Raw genomic sequence first — 20,979 nt, 5'->3', positions numbered from 1 at the left:
AAAATGGGACAACTAATGGCCATTAACGGCTAGATACTCATCTGCTGTTGAGGAGGGCCTGTTTTTCCCTGTCTTCTTCCCCTATGAATGTTGCTCTAATGACCCATTATCAGTCAGAGGCTCCAGTCTCAAGGTGTGAATGGGGTTGAAACTTTTTGGGGACAAAGTTAGGACTGTATTGTAAATTGATGGCTTATTATATCTCAGTGCACCTCCTCTGCTCAGAGAAGGTTTTTTCCAATCTAACATAGATGGCTTCCTTTACTCCTCTTTCAAACCATCTGTCTTCTCTGGCTAAGATATGGACGCTGTTGTCTTCAAAAGAGTGTCCTTTGTCCTTCAGGGGTAAGTGGACTTCTGAATCGTTTCCTGATGAGATGGCTCTCCTGTGTTGGGCCTTATGTACAAGTATGTACATTCCTCACCGCACTGAACAGCATAAATTACATTGCTCTGTTTTTGTCTGTGTGTTTTGTCTTTGGGGTGGAGTGTATTACTGGGTTCGAAATAAACTGGATATCGATGAAAACTTTCCTGAGATATGCCAGCCATGTAGGGGATGGCAATGTTCTTCCTCTTGTTGTTCTACTCACATATTTCACATATTGTTGAGTGTTAGTTTGATGTTTTGTTGCTCCTTCTCTTTACCATCCAATCTTGTAGGTACAGTCCGTGCTCGGTGCTGAAGGGTTCTGAGAGCATCCCTGACAAGTGACATCCCATTCTTAATCCATAGGGTTTAATATGACGTCGGCCCACACTTTGCAGCTATAACAGATTCAACTCTTCTGGAAAGGCTTTCCACAAGGTTTAGGAGTGTGTTTATGGGAATTTTTGACCATTCTTCCAGAAGCACATTTGTGAGGTCACACACTGGTGTTGGACGAGGAGGCTTGGCTCACAGTCTTTGCTCTATTCATCCCAATGGTGTTCTGTCGGGTTGACGTCAGGGCTCTGTGCAGGCCAGTCAAGTTCTTCCACACCAAACTCACTCATCCATGTCTATGGACCTTGCTTTGTGCACTGGTGCGTGGTCAGGTTGGAACAGGAAGGGGCCATCCCCAAACTGTTCACACAAAGTTGGGAGCATGTAATTGTCCAAAATCTCTTGGTATGCTGAAGCATTCAGAGTTCCTTTCCCTGGAACTAAGGGGCCAAGCCCAGCTCCTGAAAAACAACCCCACACCATAATCCCCCCTCCACCAAACTTCACACTTGCAGTCAGACAAGTACCACTCTCCTGGCAACTGCCAAACCCAAATTCGTCCATCAGATTGCCAGATGGAGAAGCATGATTCATCACTCTAGAGAACACGTCTCCACCGCTCCAATTCAGTGGTGGCGTGCTTTACACCACTGCATCCAGCACTTTGCATTTTACTTGGAGATGTATGGCTTCACAGCTGCTCAGGCCATGAAAAACCTATTCCATGAAGCTCACTACATACTGTTCTTGAGCTAATCTGATTTTACGTGGCCTTCCACTTCGTGGCTGAGTTGCTGTCGTTCCCAAATGCTTCCACTTTGTTATAATACCACTGACAGTTGAGTATGGAATATTTAGTCGCGAGGAAATTTCACGACTGGACTTGTTGCACAGGTGGCATCCTATCACAGAACCACACTGGAATTCACTGAGCTCCTGAGAGTAGCCCATTCTTTCACAAATGTTTGTAGAAGCAGTACACATGTCTAGGTCCTTGATTTTATACACCTGTGGCCATGGAAGTGATTGGAACACCTGAATTCAGTTATTTGGATGGGTGAGTGAATACTTCTGGCAATATAGTGTATGTTTTCAAAGATGAGGCTACTGTCTTCTTCCACGTGCACAAGACAGTCCAAAAAGGCCAAACTATCGCTGCTGATGTCCTCCCGAGTGAACTTGAAGTTGCTGTCCACTGTATTGATGTGCCAGGGGAAAGATTCCACCTCCTGTGTCTTGAGTTTACCCCAAGTGTCGTCAACATGCCTGAACCAACGGGTGGGAGTGGTTCCTGATGAAGGAGTTCAGGGCTCTGATCTCTACCTCCTCCGTGTAGAGACTGGAAACAATCGGTGATACTGGTGGCCCCATCGCACAGTTGCGTTTTTGCCTGCAGAATTCTCCGTTAAACTGGAAATAGGTGATAGCCAGGCACAGGTCGAACAACACACAGACTTGGTCTGGGGTGAGATCCAACAGTGCAGAACACACTGAAAACACTAGGAACACACTGAGGGTCCGAAACAGGAAAATGGCTCACCGTTGGATTGGTGTGCCATGCCACTAAGTCTCAGCAAATACATAATGTAGCTTTAAGAACTTAACTGTACATTTTTGCACTGAACTGAGGAGCTGAAAGCCAGCACAACAGTGTCATATTTGTCATTAAGTTGCACACACTGTATGAGTAAGATTCTAAAACACAGGATTAGATTTTTTTGTGCAAACACGTACAAGAGTTCTAGGTAAATTGTTTGAAGAAGCTCGGGAGTTTGGTTGAATTTTGGGATGCATCATCAGTAGTGTTCCTCTGGTTCATGGGGTGTTTCAGCCCTTCACACTATACACCCCCCATCAGAGGCATCCGGCTACAGGGTGATCAGTCCTGAGCCTGCATCCCATGCCCAATTGTTCATGAGAAACGCCTTGTTGTAATGTTGTGGAAATCTCATGGGACGATGCATGGCAGGTCTGTCCTGTTCCCTGATTCAAGCCTGACTGCATACCTTTGGGTCTGCTACTTGGGGGGCCAGCAGGGGTGCTTCCGCTTCATCAAGAGCCACCGGCTGCTTCTCTCTGCTGCCTCTGTTGCATTTCCTGTTGGCACTGCACTGACTCTGGGCCCCGACTCCCAGTTCTCTCGGCAGTTTGGTGGTAGATGTTGCTACAAAGCCTCTGCACCCGACCTCCTCTGTGCGGACTTTCGTGTTCCAGCCCCGATGCTTTGTTTCAGCAGCTAACTCAGCATATGTTTTCGCTCGTATGCCTCCTCCATGGAATCCTCTGAGGGTACAGTCAGCTCGATGATGTAAACCTTCTTTAGAGAAGGAGACCAGAGCACCATCTCAGGTCTTAAGGTGGCAGTGGCGATCTGTGTAGGGAAGACAAGCTGTAGGCCAATATCCATCAGCAGTTTCTAGTCACATGCTGGGCAGAGCTGGCCTCTCTCTGATGGTGTGGAGATGCTCCTGGCTGCTTTAGCCCCTTCACGGACAAAGGCAGCTGTCCATGGGGGGTTGGGTACTTGCGATGGTAGGAAGTTGATGGCAGCTCTCTTGTCCTCCAGGGTGGACGCAAGGCTCTTTATAATTTGATTCTGACGCCAAGTGTACCGTCCTTGGGGGAGAGTTGTTTTACACCCTAAGAATATGTGCCGGAGAGAGGCTGGCCTGGAGCAAAGGGTACAACCTGGATATTGACTGAACTATTGGAGATTGGTTGATGTTGGAAGGATGTCGTAGGTAGCTCTGATGGCAAAGCTCGGGCTCCTCACTTCCATGGCCCACACATCCTTCCAGCTGATTTTCCTCCTCTCGACACAGTCCCACCGTGTCCACTTTCCTTGCTTGTCAAGGGAGACCGCCTTGGCCCACCTTGCAGCCTCCTCCTGATGGCATACTTCCTCCACCACCATCTTCCTCCGTGCTGGTGCAGTGGCCTTGCTCCAATATGGGCGGCAAGCTGTTAGCCCTAGGCCTGCTCTTCCTTGCTGAACATGCCCTATGATGTCAGCATGTCTGAGAGCTGATGATGCCTCCTCCACTGCAGCTGGTGGTCTCCATTAGCGCCCAGTGGCCAAGGTCGGTGCATTGTTCCTCACTACTACGTCTGTGGATTCATTCAGTGTCATCTGGAGTCGTGTTTTAGCGCACTTGAACTCCTCCGTGAGACTGGTGAGGGGCAACTTGAGGACACCATCCCCATAGAGGCCTATGGTGGTGAGGCATCGTGGAAGTCCAAGCCACATTTTGACGTAAGCTGTGACTCCTTCCAAGGCTTTTGATAGGCTGTTCAGATACTGTTGAGATTGTATCATCGCCAATGAAGAACTTGGATTGTGATAACTAAACTAAACTACAGGTGGATAACTGACTGTAAGCTCAGAGATGAAGTTTTCATTCATTTAGGAAGCTCTCCTCCCTATCTACTATTGCCTTCAGGCAGCATCTTACATAGAATCTTTCTCACATAATTGGCAAACCAAACATCCTCCCCATCTCTCTCTCTCTGGCACACATACACTGTATGTACACAGTCTCTCTTGTGCTCAATCCCTGGGAGAGGCCTAAAGCCTTAACAAGATTTAATTAATTTTCAAAGTAAACGGGTGAGGACAGAAGGGGCTATTATCTTTGTGCAGAATGGAAGCAGTTGTGCGTTCACATGGAGAGAGTCTCTCCGGTGGCACTCGGTCAAACATTATGTCTTTAATGTGCAAAAAGAGGAAGAGAGAAAAAGACAGTGGGAAGCTGGCTGCTCTCCTGTGTCTGAATATGTATATGGTCAGTATTTTTCTTAGCCAATATTATCAAATCTGTGAAAGCATTACAGGAATTTATCACAGGGACCCTTAAATATGGAGCAACTACAAATGCCAGGTTCTGGCAACGCAATATTTTTGTCTGATAAAATGGCCACTGTATCAACTTGGTACATTACTATCATAAATTCTGCAACATGCTAGCATGCAATCACAAGCATGCCGTCCCTCAAGTCGCCAGGACATTTTAGGCACATTGTTGTGCTTGGTGGAGTATATTAGTCTTGTTGTCTTGGATGTATCAGAGAAGTCATTGTAATCACAACAGATATTCCTGCACCAGCAGCTAACAGCACATGTTTCCTTCTAAAATAGGTGTTCTTAATAATTTCACAGTAAAAAGGCTAACAGTGTCGCATCATCTTTTCCCCTGCCTCCTCCTTCCGCTGCTGAGAGAAACTCTGCTCTACATATTGTCTGCTGACCCAAAGAGGAAGAGCGTCTCAGTCTAATCAACCAAGTTTCATACGCAAGGCTAATTACACATTTGTTTTTAACTTGTTCAGCAACGAACAATAAAACTTAAAGGAGCACCATAGCTCTCGCTTCTGTCCACTGAGCTGAGCTCAGAAGTCACCATTACAAAGAAATTATTAGCAATTTTCTTTTAAATCTCCACTTTTTTTTTTAGCACCTTTATAGTGAACCTGCAGGCAAAGATGCTGGGAGTCATCCACAATGTCTCAACCAACACCCAGAAACAATTTTCCTCATTGCAGTTGCATTCTCCAGCAACAGTTAAGATCAGTATTGTGAGTGTGTGTGTGTCTAGCAACCAACTCTAAAAGCCTAGAGGTTGTTTGGAAGGTCCTATCAGTATTTTTATTCTGATCAGCTGGTTAGAGCTAAAAGAGAGAGGGACACAGGTAGTGCTACAAACTGCAGCCCACACCACACACTTCACACTGATAGAAACACCGAACAAAAACACTCCACACAGTTCCTTATCAAAGAAGAATTCAGTCCTTTTATAACTACGAAAGAACAACAGTTGGAAAGCAGTTGTAAATATGTCCGCACCAGTATATATATATATATATATATATATATATATATATATATATACGTATGTGCCTTAAATACTGACACAAATTACTTAGTAATTTCACAAACGAGTGTTTCTTGGGTCAATCGTTTTATCCAATACACCCAAAATGCTGTATATTTTGACAGTATTGGTAAATCTAGCTTTGAATACAGATTTTAAATATTTTGTCTTAATATTTGTGTTTATTACACACTGTATATCCCACTTACACACAGAGTTGCATAGGAATGCTGGCCATGTAAGTCAATTAATACACCTACATATTGTCAAGAAAACACATCATAATTGGTATTTATACGCATCTTTTGATACTAAGCACTACGGTAATGTCAAGCAAATAAATATAAATGAGAGATTCTGGTGTATCTACATACAGTTAAGAAAATAAAATGTCTCTCACTTTATTTGTGATATGATTGAGCCGTGGCGCTGTAGAAGACGGCAGCTACTCCAGTCACTCCGCAGCACTGCTCCCGTTTTTCAAGTTTTTCTCTCGTTTTCTTTCTTTTTCTTTTTCTCATCGGATTCATCACTTTGTATTCCATGGATACGGCGAATTCTCACATTAGAGCCAGCTCTCTCGTTTATTCTAGAGAGGAGTTGCTGGCTCTCAGGAAGAGCACACACGGACAAAGGCACAACATCCCAGCGGAGTTGTGGAGGAGGTACCGGGGGTGCACAGCTAAGCTAAAGGCTAGGCTAGCGGACAATCGGAGGCATTTTAAACTATTGCTTCCCTCCATGATTATGGGGAACGTCAACTTGCTGCCAAAAAAGATGGACGAGCTGTCCGCTCTGGAGAACAAGCGGATTTACCGTGAGTGCAGCTTGCTCATTCTGACGGAGACATGGCTAACCAATAGCGTACCGGATGCTAACGTGGATCTGCGGGGATTTACATCAGTAAGAGCCGACAGGGACACGAAGGCGTGTGGGAAAAGCAAAGGTGAGGGACTCATCATCTACATCAACAACCGTTGGTGTAACCCTGGCCATGTCACAGTCAAGACAGCGTGGTGTTGCCCTAATCTGGAGCTGTTAGCTGTTAGTCTGCAGCCATATTATCTACCCAGGGAGTTCTGTCACGTGATCTGTGTTTACATCCCTCTGAGGGCGGAAGCAGCCGCTGCCTGTGAGAAAACACACAGCGTCACAGCACGGCTGCAGATGCAACATTCTGAGGCCTTCGTAATAGCTTCTGGAGACTTTAATCATGTCACGCTGGACTCCACCCTGGCTACCTTTCACCAGGTTGTAAACTGACCTACTGTATACCAACGTGAAGGAGGCATACAGAGTCACCGCCCTGCCCCCACTGGGCAAGTCAGATCACAACCTGGTGTACATACAGCCCCAATACACCCCCCTGGTCCAAAGGCAGGCTGTCTCCACTCGTTCCATCAGAAGATGGACTCCTTAAGCAGAGGAGGCTGCTACAGCACCACGGACTGGGATGTACTGCTGGGTGTACATGACGAGGACATAGAGGGGATGACTCACTGCATCACAGACTATCTCAACTTCTGTGCAGACGTGGTTGCCCCCACCAAGACAAACCATGGGTAATACAGGGAGTCAAGGCTGTCCTCAACCAGAATAGGAAGGCCTTCAGGACTAAAGACAAGGAGGAGATGAAAGTAGCACAGAGGGAGGTGAAACAATGTCTGAGGGAAGCAAAAGACTGCTACAGGAGGAAAGCGGAGCGGAAGCTGAGGGAGAACAACATGAGGGACATCTGGGAAGGTGTCAGAACCATCACAGGACACAAAGCAAGGACCAGCACCGGTGGCACTCACATCATATCTGATGAAGATGCTGGAGCGGCTCTTCCTCAAGATCCTCAGACCTCAGGTGCAGCACGCTAAGGACCCTCTACAGTTTGCCTACCGGGCAGAGGTTGGTGTAGAGGATGTCACCCTCTACCTCTTGCACAGAGCCCACTCGCATCTGGACAAGGGAAAAAGCACTGTCAGGATTACCTTCCTGGACTTTTCGAGTGCCTTCAACACAATCGAGCCCCTTGTACTCCGGGAAAAACTCTTTGGAATGCGAGTGGACCCCTGCCTGGCTGCTTGGATTTCCAGCTACCTCACCGATTGACCACAGTACGTCAGGCTGAAGGACATCACGTCTGACACTGTGGTCAGCAGCACTGGAGCTCCGCAGGGGACTGTACTTTCCCCTATCCTCTTCACTCTGTACACCGAGGACTTCTGCTACAACTCTGAAACGTGTCACATTCAGAAGTTCGCAGACAACACGGCCATCATGGGGTGTATCAGAGACGACGAAGAGGAAGAGTACAGGAGCCTGGTGAGGGATTTTGTACACCTCAAAGACCAAGGAACTGGTCATTGACTTTGGGAGGGACAGACCCAACCCCAGACCAGTTCTGGTAGGAGCGGAGGAGGTGGAGGTCGTGCAGACCTATAAATATCTTGGGCTGTGGCTAGACAACAAGCTGGACTGGACGAGCAACATGGGGCAGCTGTACAAGAAGGCCCAGAGCAGGATGTACTTCCTGAGGAGGTTAAGATCCTTCAACATCTGTAAGAAGCTCCTGGGTATCTTCTACCAGTCTGTGCATCTATCTATTTAAGGTCCACATAGAGTTATATTTTTCCATCTTGCTGACTCATACGCTTTGGAAATGGTTGTTTTGAAGGTTTGATGGGAGTGACAGGCGTGGTAGTGCTGAAATATTGCTTGGAAGCTGACTGATGCATGCTGGTATATCTTTATACCAGCGTTTTTTTTTTGTTTTTTTTTTAACCAGAGGTTATAACTAATCTGCAATAACATGAGTGCAATAACAATATGCAGCTGGTATTTTTCTATTTATGCAACAACAATGTATGTACAGTCACAATATTAACCAGAGATTAAAAAAAAAAGGTTTGGTTACCCAAAACTGAAAAATAATGTACATTTCAGAATTATACAAAAAGGCCTCTTTCAGGGAACACAAAGTGGGTTAACAATTTAAAGCTGTTCTGCAGCAGTGAAGGTTGAATCAGCCTTGAAAGCTGGTGCTACTAATTCCTAAAGGTGTTCCAACTTTTCTTGGTTACTTACAACCCCCTCTGTCTGCATAAAAGCAGTGTTGGAACACACTGTGGTACCAGACCCTCATGAGCATCAGGTGAACAGTATTGTACTGCAGGAAGTAGTGTGTTGCTACAACAATGGCGAGAAAAAGGCCATTAACAATGGAAGAGAGACAGACCATCATAACACTTGTAAAATGTAGGTCTTTCCTACAAGGAAATTGCAAAGAAAGTCAAGGTGTTAGTGAGTACAGTTTTCGTCATGTGAAGTGTTTGAGAAGAAAAATAATTTAAATCAAAAAATGACAATGGTTCTTAAAACATCGTACTAAAACGACTGCAGTTGAAAATTAGCCAGCAGGCTAACACTGGCACATTTACTATAAAGTTGATTAATGTGCAATGTTCTTTCTAAATAAATAAATAAATAGAAATGAAAACAACAAAACCTACATTATCTAATGTGACTACGTACTCAAATAAATACCAAGTTGACAAGTTGCAACTTGCTGTTTGTGTCAAGGCAATTCTCTGAAACCGCATGCTGGCTAGTTGTACATATTTTCATCCATTGTTAAGCTCAGAAGGAGGTTTAACTTCCACCTTGGTGGAACTCATACTTTAGTTATTCCTTTGCATTTCCTAATTAAACTACCCAGCTGTTAGCTTGTAAAAATGTTAGCTTAGTAGCCTCTAGTTTTTCACAACATTATCCTTTGAAGCATTTTGTCTCTACGACTTCATGTGTCGTGATCACAAGTGCATTAGTTCTATTTTGTACAAATGTGTCATCACTGTCATAAGAAACTGCTTCACTTAAGAGAAGGAAAACAAGTATGTGAAAAAGCATATAGTAGTGCAGACTGCATCATGCCTGAAGACATTAAAGATTCTGGTACAAAAGTGGTATAGTGTGCTGTGCAGTGCTATACTGTGTTATCTACACTTGAAAGTACAATATTTCATTTCGAAGAAGGTTTCTTGGACCGATATAAAATAAAGAGGGGAATTGCGGGTAGAAAAAATGTCTTTCATACTACTTTTCCTGTATTGTCATCTCTTTATTGTGTTTCTTCTTGTCAACCCAGCATCCGAAATGCTTTTAGGCAAGCACTGAAACGAACGTCTGTAGGAGCTGCTTTTAACAGGGAGCAACATCCTTGTATTATTTGTCGTGATGCTCATCTATGTGAGCATGAGAGTGTGTATGCAAGAGGTAGAGCAAAAGCGACAGTGAGTTTGGAGGCACTGTCTGTCCTGTGACCTGGACATAATGTGGACCCTGAGGACAGCCGTTTTGGAAGCTGCCAATGGAAATTACACTACACAAACATCAAAACATTTTGGACATATAGACACAATCACACACCCTAAGTCTGTCTTGTAGCTCCAGCTCTCTGCTCCTGTATTAACATTACATGAACAATTTAATAGTTATGTAGTTTCATGTCTATCAGATAATCCACAGCTTTGGATTTAACAAATGTATGCATTGCTCCTGCCCATTGCTGACTGACAAATGCTGCTAAGAATAAGCTGGGTAATTAGTGAGGTCTGGTGCAAAACTTTCAAAACTGAATCCAGAAATGCTCATAAATCTGATAATAAAAATCTAGAAGTGATGATGTCTTATAAACAGAAGTGATGTGGTCTTATAAATAATACAACTAAATATGTGAAAAAACAAAGAAGCTCTAATAGGACATGTTTTTTTCTGTCTGAGGTTATATAGGGAAATAATTGGTTTTACCAAATCCAAACAAACTTGAGCAACAACAGAAAATGACCTCATGCGTTCTTAAATGACCTTCCAACTGTCTATTCCTTCTGCTGCCTCCATCTGCTCATTGTTGCATTGATTCCACCCAATTACTCTCATCTCACACCCTCTCTCCTTCTGTCCTCCTGTTTTGAACATTTAAATTAGCATCCATTTTGCCGGAAGGAGGAGTGATGCAGACTGGCAGGACTTTTATCTGAAAGGCAGCTATAAATAATCAGCTGAAAAGATGACAGAGAAAGGAAGAAAGGGATAGAGTCGGAGTTAAAATAGACCAGTTGCGGGCTGCACAAATATTTGGTTAGAGCGTTTGGCTGCAGTGAATTCAAACACAAAGTGAGGCGTAATGCAGAATAGACTACAGAGTGATGATAAACCCAAGGCAGGTGAGTAGACAAGATGTATTTTACGAAATTTCTGAACAAAAGCTCCTATGATGTCCTATGAAAGCTCACACCTTTTACCAAAAATAAGCAAGGTAGATCAGAATGACTTTTTTCATCTTGACACAATGACTTGTGGGAGGACTAGAGCATGCCAAACCAATTGCTAAAACATTCTGTTTTTTGTTCTTTTTTTCATTGTGTCAGTTATGTGGAGATTAGGGATCCACCAAAATGAAAATTCTTGGCTGAAACCGAAAACCAAAAACGCAGAGCCCAAGGCCGGAAAAACCGAAACACCAAAAGAAATTACTATGACAATTATTAGTACCATTGCATTTATGGATATGACTGTGTACTAACCTCACTAAAATCAAGACATTGCAATATTTATTTAGCACATTCCAACAATGCACAGTATAAAATAAAATAAAATTCAAAATAAAATGTTTAACTTGACTACACTCATGTGTACATTAAATAATAATGGAGCAGAAGCTTTTGAAGCTGGAAATCAGCATCGATCCACTGTGCGGTTAGACTGAGCATATTTGTTTTTATTGTTATTAAGAAAAATTGGTGCACTGCACCTTTAGAAAAATAGCGCTGTCCCTTTAAGAAAGACAGTAGTCTTAATTGAAGCTGTGCACGCTGTGGATGTGTGCCTGAACGGGCATGTTGCAATAAAAAGTGAAAAAACAAAACAAAAAGATGAACGTTTGTCTTGCTGTTTGTTTTGGAAGTGCCGTAGATAAAACTTGTCTCGTCTTCTTCCGTGTCGCGGGGGCAGCAGCTTCAGCAGGGAAGCCCAGACAGCCCTCTCCCCAGCCACTTCAGCCAGCTCCTCCGGAGGGACCCTCAGGCGTTCCCAGGCCAGACGAGAGATATAATCCCTCCATCGTGTCCTGGGTCGGCCCCGAGGTCTCCTTCCGGTGGGACATGCCCGAAACACCTCTCCCGGGCGTCCGGGAGACATCCTTACCAGATGCCCTAGCCACCTCAACTGACTCCTCTCGACGTGGAGGAGCAGCGGCTCTACTCTGAGCTCCTCCCGTATGTCCGAGCTCCTAACCCTATCTCTAAGGCTGAGCCCGGCCACCCTGCGAAGGAAACTCATTTCGGCCTCTTGTATTCGCGATCTTGTTCTTTTGGTCATTACCCAAAGTTCATGACCATAGGTGAGGATTGGAACGTAGATCGACCGGTAAATTGAGAGCTTCGCCTTTCGGCTTAGGTCTCTTCATCACGACCGACTGGTTAAGCATCTGCATCACTGCAGATGCCGCTCCGATCCGCCTGTCGATCTCCCGCTCCCTCCTACCCTCACTGCAGCAGATAAATGATTAGACAATTTTTTTTTCCAATGGCACGCGGTCTACCTGCACTGCCTTCGCGATCTACCAGTCGATCGACGTAATGGGCACCGGGACCATCGCTGGGAAACTTCCTTGCTTGGATGTTTGGATTTCAGGTGATAAATTAAACCCAACATGAAGGAATTCTTTGCAGATGCATGCCTCTTGAAATTTTAGCATCACACGTTTTGCAAATCGCTATCAGTGGGTCTTTATATAATATTTATATAATATTTTATATATTGAAATACGTCCACATGGCAAACATGCCCGTGCTGGCTGCGGTTGTTGCTTGAATCATCACAACATCCTGTTTCCACCGTATTGTTTCGGCCATAGAAGTCTTTCGGCCGAAAACCGAAAATGCACTTTTGGGCCATTTTCAGCCTAAGATTTTCGGTGGTCAAATATTCGGTGCATCCCTAGTGGCGATGATGTTTTTGCTGCTACTACTATCGTGACTATTTGTAGAAGTAGCAATAATGACAATAATTGTAACAATAATTTAGACCTGGGGTTCACAAACTCTGTTTTGAGCATCAAACCAGGAGAAAAATGCAACGAAGTAACTTAGAAAAAACACTGTTTTCATTATATAAATGGATGTGTGGACCATGTTCTGGACCAGTGACAACAGCTTTACATTAAGTGGCACACAGCAGCAAAGGAGTACTCTGAGGCGAAGATAACTATGCCACTTTTCCACAAGGGCCAACAAATAACAGCTGATTGTTAAATAGTGTACCCATCAGCAAAATGTCCTAAAAGACAGCTATTCCACAGAGATAGCTGTCAGTAGCATCTCTACAACCACAATGCCCTCTAGAAGACCCCAGTGACTGAAAGACAGAGACAGCAAGAGAAACAGATAAAAAGAGATTTTGTTTTTCACTTTTTTTAAAAAAATGAGGTTAAATACCTCATTAAAACAACAACACATTATTTTGCGGCAAACAGTATAATTTTCTGTTTTCTACTCTATAATTTGACGCAATCCTTCTGAAGTGGCTGTCCTTAAATCTGGTAGCACCCATGGTGTTGGAACTTTCAAGACACTGCTACGGTCTTCATGCATATCAAAAAAGTCGGAGTTGCATTGGCGTGGTCCAGTAAAATAAAACAAAACTGATCAGTCCAATCAGATTTAAATTGGTCGGCTATGCGTTTTTTCATGCAAGGCCAAAGTGGTGACTTAAAGATATTTTTTAGGGGCAGAGAGAAAGACAACCATTCACACTCACATGCACACCTACGGCCAATTTACAATCACCAATTAACCTAACGAGCATGTCTTTGAACAACAAACAAACAGAAATGCCCATTCGGCCCGTAGATTCGAACCCAGAACCTTCTTGCTGTGAGGCATCAGCGCTAAAGCACCTAATTGGAGTTTATTGTCATGTACATAGTATAGAAACATGTGTCCCTGTGAAATTCTTCTTTTGCCATCCACCCAAATGCCTAACAATATAAAATCTTAGAAGTAGAATGTAAAAGATAACACAAAATATGAAATGACTAGTGCAAAAATATCCATGTACAAATGAGAGTAAACAATGAACTGAAATGTAAACAGAAACTGAAAAAGTGAACAGTGCATTGTATAACATCAGTAGTCCATGATTTTAGTCCATGATTATAGACTCCTGTCAGCTGTTTAGGAGTCTGATGGTAGAGGGGAAAAAAGAGATCAAAGTGGTCAGAAGAGACCAAAATTTAACTTTTTGGTATAAACTCCACTCGCTGTGTTTGGAGGAAGAAGAAGGATGAGCACAATCCCATAAACACCATCCCAACTGTGAAGCATGGGGGTGGAAACATAATGCTTTGGGGGTGCTTTTCTGCAAAGGGGACAGGACGACTGCACCAGCTCCTCTAACCTTTAAAATATTCTTGTTTCTCATCACCCTGGTCTTTGTTCATCACTTCCTATCCTCTCTCACTGCTTTTTCATATGCTGATGCTGTGATTTTAAATGTTACTAAAGGGCCATAGTGTCCATGCTCCAAAACAAATTACAGTTTTCAGGCTTAAAATGAGGAGGAAATGGAAAAAGTCAAGGGTAAAGGCCAGAGGATATAGCTTGTGTGATTAGAACTTGTGAGACAGAAGTCATTTATAGATTAAGATGACTGCAAAGAGTTAAGCCTGACAGGATTTACTGGTGATTATATTGAAGCTACACAAGAAACCAGGGTTCAAATGTGCATGTGTGTTGAAGAAACTCTTCATCCATCAACTTACTATTTCTAACACAACTGCTGCACAAACACACACAGAGCAATCAGTATGCATAGACAATCTCAGCCCTGACCCCTTCAGCTATCTTATCTTCATCTTTGAGGACAGATAATCCGCATAGGTCCTTCAACAAACATGCGTCCTATTCCTAGTGCCCATGCTGCCTGCCACCATAGCACATGGTGTAGTGATTTTACTTATCAATCGCCATGTCCATAAGCTGAAGAACACACTCACCTTAGCTGTCTTCCCTTGCAGTCTGTGCTGCAGTAAACTGGATAGCAGCCACTTATTTATTATACTACAATGCCACACACCCCTACTGCTCCGTGCAAATCATTTGAACTGTAAATCCTATGACCATGGGTAGTTTTGCTACATGTTATTAATATCCTCACAATAATTTATGCCTAATTTGCGACTCAATCTTATGATTAATTGATAAGATTTGATTAATCTACCAAAGCATGGCTATATTTTGACTATATTGCTATTGTGTGGAAATAAGAGAGATCTTCTTGAAGGGATGTAATCTTAAGGTCTTTATCTATCACATTCATTTTCACATATGTGTCCACGCTGGTCTGGCTTTCGCCAGCCTGATCTGACGGCGGTTTCTTTTCCGCCCTGCAGATCAGTCTGGAAACCCACACATTCACTTCTCCTGCAGCCGATCCACTTTTTCTGGAGCCAATCACAAACGGGCTTATCCGCCTGGCGCGCTATTGGTGGGTTCAAAACGATGACGTCAGAGAAGCAACGGTAAAGTCGGCAAGCAGCCTGTTGTTTACATGAAACATGGCAGCCACCAGAGCACAGCTATCCGTCGACGCCGCTGTCGCTGCTGTTTTAAAAGATTTCAAAGGCAAGTTCATATTTGTTTTGCACAACCTGCAAAAATCGTTCTCTGCCATTGCTGCTTCTGCAGACCGCTGATCAATCCTACAAACCATCCACGTTTGTTGACACGTTTCCTGCCTGGAGTTTCGCGTCGCTCTGCAAAGTACGTCACCCGGATCGATGGTCTGATTGGTGAATGACTATCCAATTGCGTACAGAGTCATTTGAACTATGCCCGTTGATCACGCCTCTTGTGCAGTAGAAATTACATGGCAGACTCCCCAGACTAATGTTCAGTCTTAAAAGATTGAACTTAGTCTGGCGAAAGCCAGACTATGTCCACGCACCCTCGTCTTGGTGTTTAATCACTGACCAACCCGTCAGAGCAAGCCAATGTGCAAAAATCATACCATAATCAACGGGGCTACAGTGATTTATTTTTTTCCATAATGAGTTGGTGCCACTGCAAGTACACTAATTTCACAGTCACCCGGATCGAGGGTAAGTAAATTTACCCTGTGTGGTATCCTTAAATAAATAAAAACATTTGAAGTTTTGAAAGCTAAAAAGATTTGCATTTACAGTGGGGAAAATAAGTATTTGATACACCGCCAATTTTGCAAGTTTCCCCACTTACAAAGAATGGAGAGGTCTGTAATTTTAATCATAGGTACGCTTCAACTGTGAGAGACAGAATCTAAAACAAAAATCCAGAAAATCACATTGTATGATTTCTAAATAATTAATTTGTATTTTATTGCATGAAATAAGTATTTGATCACCTACCAACCAGCAAGGATTCTGGCTCTCACAGACCAGTTAGTTAGTCTTTAAGAAGCCCTCCTATCCTCCACTCGTTACCTGTATTAATTGAACCAGTTTGAACTCGTTATCTGTATAAAAGACACCTGTCCACACACACAATCGATCAGACTCCAACCGCTCCACCATGGCCATGACCAAACAGCTGTCTAAGGACACCAGAGACAAAACTGTAGACCTGACAAGGCTGGGATAGGCTACAGGACAATAGGCAAACAGCTTAGTGACAAGGCAACAACTGTTGGAGCAATTATTAGGAAATGGAAGAGACTCGAGATGAATGTCAATCTCCCTCGGACTGGGGCTCCATGCAAGATCTCGCCTCGTGGAGTGTCAATGATCATGAGAAAGGTGAGGGATCAGCCTAGAACTACATGGGAGGACCTGGTCTATGACCTGAAGAGAGCTGGGACCACAGTCTCAATGGTTACCATTAGTAACACACTATGCCCGGGCTATTCAATTGCCGGGCCGGGTCCGGCCCCTGAGGAATTTTGTACCGGCCCTTACAGTGTCGTGTAGTTATTACATATGGATAGTCTAATACAGCGCATGACTACGGCTAATTGTACATTCTCTCGTGCAGTAGGAGATGGTATGGACACGTTTAAGTCGGACCTATATTTTGAGGGACGGCACATGACCAATCAAAGTCGCCGTTCGCGCTCGAGTGCAACACTCTGAGCGTTGAATGTATATACGCGTGGCTCTGACCGCTCTGACTTCTTTTTTTTCTAAGCACAAAGGTTGGCTAACAAGACAAAATATCTCTCTCTACTTTCAAAAAAATTAGTTCAGTATCAAGAGGGTTGCCAACCGGCCCTTGAAAAACAGAATCGTTCCATATTTAGAAACAAAAGTACGCGTCCCGTATTGAGCTGAAACGGGACGCACTTTGTCCCGTATTACCGTGAGAATCAAAAATAGTGTGTAAAATGTCAATGGAATGAATGAACAACAGGGTGCTTTATGTGAAAATTTACAGTAAACTTATTCCCAGGGCGTCTCCTGCTCTGTGACCAATGAGCTGACAGCGGGAATCCCGCTCATCTCATTGGTCGAGGTACTGTTGTTTGCGAAGAAGATACCGGAAGACAACAACTTTTACTCGCACTTTCTGTTTGAACTTTTCTTATTGTACTTTTACAAGAGGAATGCTCTGCTTTCTATTGTTTTATATTCATTTATAAGTTAAGCAGGACAGGTTTCTGTTAATTTCGTTATTTTGTATTAAAAATAAATTGTTGAATAATAAATTGTTTTCCATGTGTTCATATCAGTTAAAAATATGCATCTAATTCAATTCAGGTTCAAGTCAAACAGTTCAAAAATAGTTTCACACACACAAATAAGCTAAAAAAAAATTCACCACACCGGGAAGGGTGAAGGCAATCGGGTCGGCTGGCTCTGCCAATGAGGTGTAATTTCTTTATTTGTTACCGTGATTACTTTTATTCTCTGGCCCCTTAGTTTGCCTCAGTTTCATGAGCTGGCCCCTATTCCCAAATAACTGAATATCCCTGCACTACGCCGTCATGGATTAAAATGCTGCAGCACACGCAAGGTCCCCCTGCTCAAGCCAGCACATGTCCAAGCCCATCTGAAGTTTGCCAATGACCATCTGGATGATCCAGAGGAGGCATGGGAGAAGGTCATGTGGCAGCGAGAACCAGTTATCTGAATGTAATCTCAGCTATCGACTGGACACACATTGCTATAAAAGCGCCATCACATGATGAATTTGTATATGTCAGCAGGAAACATTTTCATTCGATCAATGTACAGATCATATGTGATGCACAAATGTAATTAACCAACATTGTGGCGCCTGGAGGACGGCTGCCAAAGATGACATTTTTGCACACCTCCACTCCAGTGAGTAGCGTCTCCAATTTGCTTTCTGTTAAGTTCTTCTTTTTTCCCCGTCTTACTCATTCTTATGTTCTCATTTCCTGATTGCGCAGAGAGGGGAATCTCAGGTGCAGGGTCAATTTAAATATAATTTGCATATTTAAAAGGGGCGTTGATAGGGAGGGGTCGGGTACAACATGTGCACTAAATTCCACGTTGACTGGGATGTACAAAGGAAATGTGCTTCTGGATCTGAGCGTGCGCCACGTTTTAGAAGGAAATCCACACAAGTCTTTGCACATGAGGCCCCTGGTCTTTATGTAACGGAGTGCTACATAACTGTATGTAGCCCCTGGAGATGGAAATAGTAATACTGTGTGCCTCTGCACTGATGGCTAATGAAGTGAAGAGGGGTTCAGCGACCTACTTGATATGATTCCAAGGGATCTTCTTCCAAAAAAGGATTAGCTTAATATCAGCAATATCTCATTCATTTTCTTGACATCATCTTAAATAGGGATCTGGAAGTAACTTCACAACGCATTAGACACATATCTCACCTGTGGACAGCAGATTTTCTAAGTCTCAACACACAACCAAGCATGCCCACATTTAAAGACCCCTGAGATAACCTATTATTAACAGAAGCTGAGGTGATTTTTTTTTATTTTTTTCTCCTACCCTCCACTGTTGTTGCGGAGGACAGCCAGGGCATCAGGGAAGCCATCCAGGTTGTAGTCCCCGAGGTGCAGGACCAAGGGTTGGCTGGGTTTCCCTGGCACAAAGCTCCAAACAGTATCCCTCTGCCGGAAGTCTGATAGGACTGGTGTCCACTGCAAAGACAGGCCACCAAAAGTTAGACATCGATCATAAACACAACACTGGATACATTAACAATAAAAAACTAATAAACAACAACAACAACAAAAAAGTATTAAATCAAGTGGAACCTTTCGCCTGCAATTTCACTCATCAAAAATAACTGGCACTTTGGTTCCATCAAAGTTGCATCTCCTTGCTCACAATGCAGCATAGAGAGCATGTACCTCCAGTATACTATGCAGTATTCAGTGCAGCCGGAAAGTATTTACAGCACTGTTTCCACATTTTGTTACGTTACAAGCTTGGCACACCTATCTTTGGGCAGTTTTGCCTATTCCCCTTTGCAGTACCTCTCAAGCTCCCTCAGGTTAGATGGGTGCTTAGTTGGCCTGGTGATGCCTAGTTTCCTCCAAACATGACGCCCGATATTCACGCCAAAGAGTTAAATTTCTGTCTCATCAGACCAGAGAATTTTGTTTCTCCTGGTCTGAGAGTCCATCAGGTGCCCTTTGGCAAACTCCAGCTAGGCTGCCATGTGCCTTTTACTAAGGAGTGGCTTCCGTCTGGCCATTCTACCATACAGGCCTGATTGGTGGATTGCGGAGGAATGCCACAGAGGAATGTTGGAGCTCTGACAGAGTGACCATCGGGTTCTTGACTAGGGCCCTCCTCCCCTCCGTTCACTCTGTTTAGATGGCTGGCCGACTCTAGGAAGAGTTCTGATGGAGAATGATGGAGGCCACTGTGCTCACTGGGACCTTTAAAGCAGCATAAATCTTTCTGTACCCTTCCCTAGATTTGTGCCTCAAGACAATCCTGTCTCCAAGGTCTACAGACAATTCCTTTGACTTCATGCTTGGTTTGTGCTCTGACATGCACTGTCAACTGTGGAACCTTAAATAGACAGGTGTGTGTCTTTCCAAATCATGTCTAATCAACTGGATGTACCACAGGTGGACTCCAGTGACATAGGATGCACCTGAGCTCAATTTTGAGCTTCACGGCAAAGGCTGTGAATACTTATGTACGTGTGATTTCTTACTGTCCAGATGCACTGCATGTATGCCGCTATAATTTAATTTTGAAAGAGAAAAGCCCATTTTGAAGATAATAACAACTGATTGCAACCGATAATCAATGACATTCATGTCAGAGATTTCAGTGGACTAACAGAAACAGTGCAGATGACTGACATAAATACTGTTATTTTTTTCTCAGTGCCTTTAGAGTACTCTAATGATAGTCCTTCCGGATGGTCTTACTACCAGGTGAAAAAGCATTCATATTAAGTGAGAGGTGATAATGTCTCTGTGAGGCCTTTATAAGCATGCTCTGGCATACTATTTGTTTACTATGTGTTTCTCTTTAGATGGACGTTTTTCATCAGACAGTCAGTAGTACGACGACAGCAAGGATGCATTGAGGTTCTTCTTACCTTGACATCTCAATTGTCAAAATGAGTAAATATGGCTTGTTTGTGTTTGGTTAAAAGGGTGTGAGGGCTGCTTTAGTAATTTTTTTCTGATGTGTAAAGAGAATGGCATTAAAGACTTCGAGCTGCAGGTTTGACAGGACGAGCTGCAGCAAGAAAGCCATTGCTAAGATGTCAGAATAAGACAAAGAGGCTCGCCTGGGCCATGAAACACCGCCATTGGACTACTGAAGACTGGAAGAAGGTATTATGGACTGATGAAACAAAATTTCAAATCTTCGGTTCATCACGCATGATCTTTGTATTAGAGCCCGACCGATAAAGGATTTTGAAGGCCGATACCGATACAAATATTTGTTGGTTTTAAAAACCGATATATCGGCCAATATTTTTTTTTTTCAGAAACGCGCAACAAAACATTAACTGATTTCCCTAACATTAGTTATTTATAGTTATTTATGAGTTTTAACTAAAATAATATGATAATGCATCCCTTTACGTGCACTTTTTAAATTCTTTCCATCAAGCTACATCATACCATTTTCAATCATCAGTTGCTGCCTGCCTTCTAAAACCTACTATTTAGCGATCTAAATCCATTATGTGACTCGTTAATGCTGCGGCTGAACGACAGTCTGCAACGCACACTTGGCGTCATTGGATTTCACACACGTGTAAAAGAAAAGCTAACTTTTATGCACAAGCTACGTTTGATACTTTTTCTCTATGTCTAAATGTTCACTCCTCGCAAGTCTAACTTACATTTTACAATGCAGGGACTGTAACTAGAGATATGCTAGTTATAAATACAGTAATCATTACAGTACTTTAT

The 20,979-nt window shown here is 43.3% G+C and overlaps 1 protein-coding gene across 2 annotated transcripts in view; it reads right to left on the bottom strand.

Moving 5' to 3' along the window:
- Positions 1 to 20,979, bottom strand: part of itfg1 (integrin alpha FG-GAP repeat containing 1) — a 202,917-nt gene that overhangs the window by 102,294 nt on the left and 79,644 nt on the right. For both annotated transcript variants that reach the window (XM_084541942.1, XM_084541943.1), the window contains exon 10: positions 18,575 to 18,726. In XM_084541942.1, the coding sequence (XP_084398068.1) occupies positions 18,575 to 18,726 (152 nt within the window). The remainder of the gene's footprint in view (positions 1 to 18,574; positions 18,727 to 20,979) is intronic.

This window comes from Chelon labrosus, assembly GCF_963514085.1.
Source record: "Chelon labrosus genome assembly, chromosome: 3".
Classification (NCBI taxonomy): Eukaryota; Metazoa; Chordata; class Actinopteri; order Mugiliformes; family Mugilidae; genus Chelon; species Chelon labrosus.
The sequence above is the reverse complement of the archived record's forward strand: the minus strand, read 5'-3'. Positions and strand labels throughout refer to the sequence as shown.